This window comes from Sinohyriopsis cumingii, chromosome 11 (genome assembly GCF_028554795.1).
Source record: "Sinohyriopsis cumingii isolate HCF-2022 chromosome 11, ASM2855479v2, whole genome shotgun sequence".
Taxonomy (NCBI): domain Eukaryota; kingdom Metazoa; phylum Mollusca; class Bivalvia; order Unionida; family Unionidae; genus Sinohyriopsis; species Sinohyriopsis cumingii.
The window spans coordinates 1,231,262-1,242,182 of record NC_142971.1 but is presented as its reverse complement, the minus strand read 5'-3'; the positions used below and the strand labels follow the sequence as shown (position 1 = coordinate 1,242,182).

Genomic DNA, 10,921 nt, shown 5'->3' with positions numbered 1-10,921 from the left:
CTTATAACGTTTTGGCAAATGCTCTTCGCAAACAATATAAATACTCTTCAAGATTTAAGAGCGGTAGGGAATTTTGTAAGAAAAATAGGATAACACAAAATTTCTTACATACCTGAACTGTTTTGATTTGATATTTTTACTTACGCCAACAGCGAAGATCATTGGAAACGTATTAGCCAATAGGTCCTTAGAATTAAGTGATGAAAGCAATATTTATATATTGTTATCTTCGTTAATGATTAGCTATTATGCGTTTGCTAAACTATAAATCATCCAACAATTTTACAACTTGAACATGTTAACGAGATACAGATCTTTCTTAGGAATAATATTTCTTCTTAAAAGACGACTAAATCTCTTCAGTAACACTTCCAATACTCTTTTTGAGTTAAGAGCATTTCAAGAGCATTTGAAACTCTTTAGCATAAGAAACAACGTTCGTTTTATGCCTGACGAGTTTTGAAGTAATATGTCAACTGAACCGATTTGGAAATAGAATTACCAAAGAGCATTTGAGGATTGCTGTTGCTGTGCTATAATTCTTCCAGATCATTTATCTCTTAAAGACGTTAACGAGATACGTATCTTCTGTTAGAATCTTACTTCTTGTAACGTAATGGCAACATATCTCCGCTAACTATATAAACGCCCTTGAAGATTTACGAGCGTTAGTGAATTTAGGAAGAAAATTAACTTTTGTCACATGAACCGTTCTGATTTGATATTTCAGCTGACGCCAATAAGGGATATCATTGAAAATCTTTTAGCAATACGTTATATTAATTAAGAGAAGGAAGCAAGATTTATCGTCTTTAAAAGTTAGTTACTATGCTGTTGCTCCACTATAACTCTTCCAATCATTTTAACACTTAATAATGTTAACGAGATATAGATCTTCCTTAGAAATAATAATTCTTCTTAAATGATGACTTAAGCTCTTCAGTAGCTTTTCAAATGCCCTTATGGAGTTGCTAACATTTCAAGAGCTTTGACGTAAGCACCAACGTTCGTCTTATGCCTGAACAGTTGTGAGGTAATAGATCAACCGACCCAATTTGGGAATAGAATTCGAAGACTCTTGTAAGATTTAATAAAGGGCATTTGAGGATAGCTGTTGTTCTGCTATAATTCTTCCAGTTCATTATCTCTTGGAGATGTTAACGAGATACATATCTTACTTTGGAATTTTACTTTTGTAACGTATTGGCAAAAGTTCTTCTCTAACTTTATAAATGCTTATTAAGATTTAAGAGCGTTAGGGAATGTTTGGGAAGAATATTAGGCTAAGTCCTAACGTTCGTCACATGCCTTAACTGTTTTGATTTGATATTTCAACTGGGAGATCAGTGGAAGCGTATTAACCAATACGTTTCAAGAATTAAGTGACATAAGCAAGAGATATATACAGTTATCGTCTTTAATGGCTAGTTATGTTCTGGCTCCACTATAAGTCATCAAATCATTTTAACACTTGAAAATGCCGATGAGATACAGATATTCCGAAGGAATAATAATTCTTCTTAAATGACAACTAAAGCTCTTCAGCAACTCTTTCAATGCTCTTCTGGAGTGAAGAGCATTCAAGAACATTTGAAACGCTTTATCATATAAACCAACGTTCGTCTTATGCCTGAAGAAATGACCATTTTTGGTAATAGAATCGGGTGACTTTTACAAGAAATACCAAAGGGAATTGGAGGATTGCTGTTGCTCTGATAGAATTCGTATCACTGCATTTATCTCTTGAAGACGTTAACAAGATAGCTACCTACCTTTGGAATCTGACCTATTGTAACGTTTTGGAAGCAATTTAGGATAAGTCCTAAATTTTGTTACATACCTGAATTGTTTTGATTTTATATTTCTACTGACAACAATGAATTAGACAATACATTACAAGAATGAATTTAAGCAAGCAAGATGTAAGTTATTATGTTGGTCTGCACAATAACTCTTCATAACATTTAAACACTTGAAAATGTTAACGGAATACAGATCTTCCTTAGAAATAATAATTCTTCTTAAATGACGACTAAAGCTGTTCCCTAACTCTTCCAATTCTCTTCCTGAGTTAAGAGCATTTCAAGAGCATTTGAAAACCCTTATAATAAGAACCAACGTCGGTCTTATGCTTGAAGTGTCGACCCGATTTGTGAAAAGAATTGGAAGACTTTTGTAAGAATGACCAAAGGGCATATAAGGATTGCGTTTTCTCTGCTACAAGTCTTCTAGTGCATTTACCTTTTGAAGACGTTAACGAGATGCATATCATCCTTTGGAATCTTACTTCTTTTAATATACTGGCAAATGCTCTTCGCTAACTGTAAAAATGCTCTTCAAGATTTACGAACGTTAGGGAATTTTGAAAGAAATTAGGATAGGTCAAAGCTTTTGTCACATACATGAACAGTGTTGTTTTGATATTTCAACTGACGCCTATAGGGGATGCCATTGGAAGTGTATAAGCCAATACCAGAGGCGTAGCTGGGGGGGGGGGGCAGGGGGGTACATATGTCCCCGGGCGCCAATGTACAGGAGCGCCAAAATGAGGCTTACAACGTTACATTATAATAAGTAAACAAGGGTAATATTCAAAAATGTGATTAAACGGGGAGGGGGCTGGGGCGCCAATTGTATAGTTCGTCCCCGGGCGCAAAATATCATAGCTACGCCTCTGGCCAATACATTACTAGAATTAAATGAAGCAAGCAAGATTTATTTACAGTTATCGTCTTTAAGGGTTAGTTATTATTATGTTGCTCCACTATAACTGTTCCAATGATTTTAACACTTGAAAACATTAACGAGATACAAATCTTCCTTAGGAATAATAAATCTTTTTAAATGACGACTAACACTCTTTCCAAACTCTTTCAATGCTCTTCTGGTTGAAAAAAGTATTTCAAGTAAATTTGAAACGCCTTAGGACAGGAACCTAGGTTTGTCCCATGCCTGAAGAGGTGACCCTATTTGGGAATAGAATTGGAAGACTTTTGTAAAAATTACCAAAGGGGATTTGACGATTGCTTTTGATCTGATAGAATCTTGAAAACGTTAACGAGATTCATGTCTTCCTTTATAATTTTACTTCTTGTAACGTTTCGGCAAATTCATTTAGCTAACGATATAAATGCTCTTCAAGATTTATAAGCGTTTGGGAATTTTATGGAGGAAATTAGGTTAAGTCCTAAGTTTTGCTACATACGTAGTCTGTTTTGATTTCATATTTCAACTCACGCCAATCAGGGAGATCATTGAAAAAAAAGTATTAAACAATATTTTGCAAGAATAAAGTGAATCAAGCAATATATATGTACCGTTCTGATCTTGAAGAGTTAATTGTTATGTTATTGCTCCACTATAACTCTTCCAAACATTGTAACACTTAAAAATGTTTACTGGATGCAGATCAGTCTTAGAAATAATTGTTCTTCTTAAATTACGACTAAAGCTCTTCCTTAACTCTTCCAATTCTCTTCTGGAGTTAAAAGCATTTCAAGGGCATTTAAAATGATTTAGCATAAGAAGCAACGATCTTCTTAGGCCTGAAGGGTTGACACGATTTGGGAATATAATTGGAAGACGTTTGTAAGAATTGCCAAATGGCATTTGAGTATTGCTTTTTCTCTGCTACAAGTCTTCCAGTGTATTTAGATCTTGAAGACGCTGGCGAGATAAATATCTTATTTCTTTTAACGTATTGGCAAACGCTATTCGCTAACTATTTAAATGCTTTTCAAGATTTACGTTCCTTAGGAAATTTTTGAAGAAAATTAGGATAAGTGCCAACTTTTGTCACATTCCTGAGCTGTTTTGATCTGATATTTGAAATGACAGCAATAGGGAATATCTTTGGAAACTCAAGAATTTGTATCATATTCTTTCTGTTATCAACCTTATTTTAGAAATATATGTAAAGTTTAAAACTCTCCATTAGTAATAAACGATGCAAATATAAATTTACTTTCTGTGATACAAAAGGCGCAGTGATGCCTCTGTGAGATGTGTGCACAAAAAACATTGAAATCAATGTCAAAACTACTTCACTTTTGATTCCCGATCGTCCAATGTTACTCACAAAATATAATTCCAGTGTATTGACACCAGATTTGCTGCATACAAATGACCATACGTTTTCGTGAGTTAGGAATGATGATTATTGGTCACTTCACCTAAATTGGTTGGGACGTTCAGCTGATATTACGAATTATACATGACTGAATTTATGGCAGTCTTATGGAACTAAGTTGAAAGATTTAAACGTCTAACATTACTCATATGAAGATAAGAACTAAACCCATTTGGTACCAAAGTGGTGTATGCCAGATGCTTCATAAATTGAAGGTGTAAATAGTAAAACATCAGTGGAACATAATACCTTTAATGTGGTCCTTATAGACATGCATCTAACACATATCAAACTGTGTTCAATTTTAATTGTAATCAAGAATCCAATATACGGCAAAGATATATTTTATATAGGTTATTTTAAGTGCGTTTGAACGGTACTAACATGGACACAATAAACGGTTCACAGGTTAAAGGTCAGTAACGTCTATATTAATTTGCAAGGAATAACTCTCCCTGGCACTGCTCCCAGACAGTACGTTCAAACATGGCTGCTGTAGTATTCTGGCTAACACTGCAAAGTTTCGTGCTGTTAGGTAACAAGTTTTGACGCATATTAATTTTTGTGAAAATCATGGATAATGTTTTCATATCTTTTTATTCTCAACAAGTTAATATGTGCATCTAAACTGAATATATCATACATTCTAAATAACCTCCTTTCACAGCAATCCATCTCTGTCTATCCTCTGAGTGGCAAAACAATAACTATGCGAGTATAGTTATTATTCAATCTCAGCTGCTAAATTTCATAAATTGAATTCACTTAAACATTTAGCAACTGGAGATATTATATTAGTTGAACACTTGCATTATATTGATATGCAATAAAGCATTACAAAGCTTTCATGGAAATTACGAGTAACAAGGCTGATTGATCGCTATGTTCTTTGCCATGTTGTCTTTATGTTAATTTGCATCATTCCCAATATTCACTAGAGGTTTACCCAAACATTTGACAAATATTATCTTACATAATTTTCTCAGCTTGAAAACAGATGTGGAATATAACGTGTGAGAATATTTGTTTCTTTAACTAATGTGGATACTCTTTAATCTTAATTGCTTATCAGTACTATATTCATTCATTTTTCAGGCTCAGCCGAGAACAGTCGCACAGAGAGATTTATTATACGTAAGTTTAAGGATCTAATCATCAGACTTTCGGAGCTTTAGGAAGTAATTGATTTGATATGACGTAAGGATAATCATACGTAATTTAGCGCCATATAATGGATATGCAACATAATTCACAAAATGAATATTTCTGGCCTTATCAATATAATCAGTATAATCAATAACTGGGGAACATGGGATAATAAAAGGAAACAATGTTTTAAAATATAAAAATATTTAAAGGAATTGACCATCTCCTTTATAGTATCACAAAATAAAAAGGGCTGTATGACATTCTTTCTCAAAACTAATTATTTTGGTCATATTAGAAAAAACCCTCATGTTAAGAGATTTTATACAAGCACATCTTGGGATTTTGGAAAATAGTGCAGCATTAGTTGCATGCAACAAAGTAAGAGTTTCACTTCAGTCAAAGTAAAGACACCGTCGAGATCCGCGTTTCATTTCAGTCAAAGTAAAGACACCATTGAGATCTGCGTTTAGATTTTGGAAAATGTTATAAATAAAGAATGTAATAACAACTGCGGTAAATGATCACTTTGTTTGACACAATGTATGATTTCAAAAAAGTGTGACATTGGTTTATAATATTTAGTACATTACATTATCAGTGAATACACGGCTTTATAAGCTTTGACCATATTTAGTACTAAAGCGTTCCCTTGTCAGTTTTAACCAAAGCAGTGCCTATGCTCTTAAATTAAGCACAGAAAAACAAAAGCTTTGTAGTATTCAACAAATAAATATTTCCGTATAATACAAAGTGAAAAAGAAAAATAATTTCTGGTATTGCGAATTAAATCCCTAAAAAATCATAGAATTACAGATACAAGTCCTAATAAGAAAAGTTCTGAATAAACTTTAGTAGAAATCCTAATTTCGTCAAACGCCGAAGGTTTGATTTCACTTTAAATACCAGTGAATATTTCTGTCAAAATATATATTTTTTTATGAAGACTCGATTTCTAAACAAACAAATTACTGAATTAAATAATTTGAAGAAATAAATTCCAGCCCAAAAGAATTTCTGGAAACAGCAATAATGCAAATTTGAATCTGCTAGATCTGAAACCATGAACTAATACTTTTTCCAGTAACAACATTATATAGTCTCCCATTTGACATGAGATCACAATTAACATTTTCGAAAAAGCACCATTATCTCATGGAAACTAACCTTCTAGAAACATCTTAATGTTTACAAATAAAATGTTAGTAATGTTTAAAAATTATGTTACTAAAATTATCATACATAACCTGGATTATGTATGTTACGCCAGGTAAATTTGATGGGAATTCCAACAACCTTGACCCAGATAAAAAAAAACATATTAACTACAATCGAGAATGATCCTGATATTAAACACATACACAGAGAGAATATCTGAGCTATGCATTAATTGTTTACAGAATTAAGAATTACAATTCAATAATTCAGGTCAAAAAGAAAAGAAGCTCGTTGTCGGACAAGGTTAAGTCCATCAATCGATGTAACATTATAATAGCATTTAATGAAATAAAAATTAAAAAAATTAAATTAAAAATCTTAAGCAACAACTAATGCTAATTAAATACAAAGAACAAGATATCTATTAACTTTGACAAGAATCATTCCGAAATCAATGAAGGCACACTTTAGTGTTTATTTCAAGTGCTCAAAACGTTTAAAATTATGAATGAAATGAAACATATAGTCAATAGTTGAATTATAAGCTTGAAACCGCACTGATTGTAAGAAGAGTACTATGCAGTTATGTGCATTAAAGAGTCTTTCATTTATTCAACAGTAATATTGGTGCTGGTAATATAGTCGTCAGTCCGAAATAATTAGCCAGTTACAAGCGGCAAACGTCACGGCGTGAAGTGTTAGTGAGTTTCCATGATGCCATTGTATACCTTTGAAGAATTTAGGTTACAGCCGCATGAGTGTCCCTGTCGTTCCATAGTACCTATTAAAATCTAGTGGTATTCATTGGTTGTGTGACTGCAGGTGCAGTATTTATGGTCGGAGACTGGTAAATTACGCAATGGAATAAACAAGAAGGGTTTGTTCCGTCGTCGGCAGGAGCCGTTGATTGTTGTCATGGTGGCAAATGTGATGCAAAGTTACAGGCAAAATGGAAAGATATCAAAATGAGTTGTTTTGTGTGCCTTTTCTTTTGTACGGAATTTGGGAGATTCTCTACATCACACTGAATTATATCGTCATGCTTCCGCTAATGTGCCGTAAAATCCAATACACACATACATTTTATATTGTTTAATTAAAGAACAATTCAAAACAAAAGGCGAGAATAGTTATTATTACTATTATTACTATCGCTATTTGTTTAATTTTTTCAAGAGAAGCACAGTGCGATTTGTTGTTGTTGTTGTTGTTGTAGGGTTTAACGCCATTTTTCAGCACACGATAGGCTATACATGGCGGCCAGTATTAATGGTGGAGGAAGAACCCGGGAAAACCCCGGAAAGAACCACCGACCCACGAGAAGCTACTGGCAAGCTTTCTCACATACCCACATTGGCTGAATCCGAGACTCGAACCTACGCAGACAGAGGTGAGATGGCAGTGATCCGTAACGGACAGCGCTTTAGACCACTCGGCCACTCGGGGCCCCTCACAGTGCGATTTTAATACCAGAATATCAAAACATGAATTCGACAAAACCCCGATTGAGTGATTGCAGGTTGGATTCATTGGTCGTTTTGTATATATGAGCCGGCATAATCTTTTTTTTCATACCGATGAATTTAATTTTCCGTGGTTGATCGAGCATTTGATATCGATGCTCAGTCACCATTGCTGTATCGCACAATCTAGATTAAAACTATATCAATCTTTTAATTGACATTTGCGCGTCAAAAAATTGATATTTTCTTTTATAATCGAAATTTGTTTAGAATTATTTTCGCACGGTAAACCTAAACTATATTCAGAAACGTAGAGGAGCAGCTATGCAATTAACAGAAAATCAAGGAAAATACTAATTTTCTTAGAATACAAATTCTGCTCACCGTTGATATCTTTTGTCACTGTTCTTATTTTAATCAACGAAAGAAATTTATGCCAAGTTTTAAGCCTTGTAGAAGCGACGCAAGATGTTTCCAGCTCTTGTAGAGTTCAAGAAAAACATGTTACTTGCTTTGTCAACTAATGTGCTAGAAGTCCAAAAGTTCAGAATGTTAACAATTAAGTTCTCTTTATATTTAATGCCGTTGTTACGAGTGTATGACCTTAACATAAGTAATAGAAAATAGTGAAGACAACGAGCTTTGTAAAATTTAACAAATAATTTATTTCCCTAGAATACAAAGTGAAAAATGAGAAAAAGAACTTACGGTATTGCGAATTAAATCCAATTATAATCCAAGAATTATAAGCACAAGTCCTAGTAATAAAAAGTTATAAGTGAATGACAATTCAAAGCCCAATGAAATTCAAGCTGGAAGACGATGACGTCTGTAATAACCTACAAAGTGCAGATGTGTCAACAGCCTCTTGTTGAATCACATATGATATTATTCCAGTTTTGAATTCAGTACAAATTCCAGTGAATGTCTTTGTCCGAGAATTCTATCAGAGCACCTTTGTATTTCCAGGGAAGATAATCACTTGAATTCAAAAATTTGAACGAAAAAGATATTCAGCCCAAACTGGACACAACATAATACAACTTGACGTTTCAAGTGTTTGAAGACCAACTGACAAACCTTTATAGAAACATCAGTTATATGACTAACTAAAATGCAAAAGAGATTCCCGACTGAAGGTCAAGAGTTCATTCTTTTGGAAAAAAATAGACGTTTATTACCAACTGACACACGATAGATATCACGTATTTCAGGTATGACCTTAATTCAACTTAATGATTCTTGCTCTGAGACAAATTAAAAAATAAAATGTTGTTTTCTTGAATAATAATTAGGTGAATCATCTCATATACATATAATCTTATGAAGGTATTTAAGTTGTTTACATGGATGAAATAAAGAAAATTAAAAAGTCAGTCAGTTCAAGCAGAAATGAAAGTAGTGAAGTGGGGCACCCTAGCCTCAATGGAAATTAGCATTACAGGACCCCTTGGGCAAACCTAGCCTCAATGGAAATTTAACATGGGAAAAAATCATGGGCAAACCTAGCCTCAAGGGAAATTTAACATGGGAAAAAATCATGGGCAACTCTAGCCTCAAGGGGAATTGAACATGGGAAAAAAATCATGGGCAACTCAAGCCTCAAGGGGAATTGAAGATGGAAAAAAAATCTTGGTCTGTTGAGCGACAAGGGAAAATGGAACAGGGTCTGGACCCTATTTTAATAAGGTCCCGACCTGATGGGTCTATGGAAATGGAACATACGAAAATTGAAACAGGGAGGGCTCTCTATTTCTTTTAAAGAAAAAATAAAAATAAAAGATAGGGTAGGCAATTGAAAGTCTATCTCTTTTCGAGAAATGTGGGTGGCCCTGAAAAGGGCCTTTGGGTTTATGTTGATATGCCCTTAACATAAAGGGCATCTGTAACATCTTCTTCTTCTTAGGCTTCGTCGAATGCTAGGTCCATAAACTAAAACTCTTTTCAGGCATCCTTGCCTCTCCACGTAAATCCTACGTATCCATAGGCTCGTGTCGGTTCTATGGACAACTGCCCACTTGGATCGGACATACATGGATATGTCCGTCCTAAACATCATCGTTGACACAAGCGTTGAAGAGTGCACATCGGTCCACATGTTGAGGCGCCGAGAACAGGTGAATCAATGCAGTGAACTGCACTTATTTATAGGTAGAGGAAGGATTGAAACGGATTGAGTTTGTTGACCAATCCAAACACGCGTTAAAAAATTCAGTCAGCCCACGTCCAATCCGAAAGAGAGCAGTCTGTGACGTCACGTAGTCTATATAGATTCGCTAGCGCCTGTGTGCAGTCAATTCATGCGACAGTTATTCAACATGGCGGAAACTCAGAAAACGATCAATTGGGGTGTACCGACGGCGGAGACTACCCAAGGGAACCCGGACTTCCTTTCAGAAGAGGTGTATTGGGATTTTGTGGATTTTCTTACCTCGCAAGAATTTATTCCGGAACCTTCGTTACCTTCTTCATTACCGCACGTGGAGAATTTTAGACAGAGACAGAAAGAAGAATTGGAGAAATTTATGCAACGACAAAAGGAAGCGGAACAAGCTTTTCTCCTACAGCAACAGCAGCAAGAAGAAGAGGTAAGAAAAAAACAAGAAGAAGATAAAGAAGTATCAGCAAAGAAACAAGGGTGTGAAAATCAAACGGTCACGGTACTGTTAGACATTTTAGTGGAGTTAAGAAATCTGAAACAAATGTATCAGACTTCTTTATCACGACCGAAGAGAATACGACCTTCCCGAGCTAAACACTCCAACTCTGTGACTAAGCCTATCGTGCCACCCTTAGTGATTTCAACCAAATCATCATCATCAACAGTACGCAGTCCAGAAGCAGGCCTCGGCCGTGGCAAAGGCTTAAGACAGTTAAAGTTGATTGCTTAAACTCACCCCTACACCAAAAAAGGCCCTTTTCAGGGCCACCCACGTCTGTCGAAAAGAGAGAGACTTTTAATTGCCAATAACTAAAAAAAAAAAACATTTTACCCCTATAGTACGTGTCTGTGTATGAGTGTGTG

The 10,921-nt window shown here is 34.8% G+C and overlaps 1 protein-coding gene across 1 annotated transcript in view; it reads left to right on the top strand.

The window, feature by feature from the left end:
• Positions 1 to 4,571: 4,571 nt before the first annotated feature.
• The window catches only part of LOC149787505 (uncharacterized), a 28,459-nt gene continuing 22,109 nt past the window's right edge, over positions 4,572 to 10,921 (top strand). Inside the window, exons 1-2 of the mRNA XM_089975602.1 lie at positions 4,572 to 4,664; positions 5,225 to 5,263. Of these exons, the coding sequence (XP_089831728.1) occupies positions 4,616 to 4,664; positions 5,225 to 5,263 (88 nt within the window). The 5' untranslated portion in view covers positions 4,572 to 4,615. The remainder of the gene's footprint in view (positions 4,665 to 5,224; positions 5,264 to 10,921) is intronic.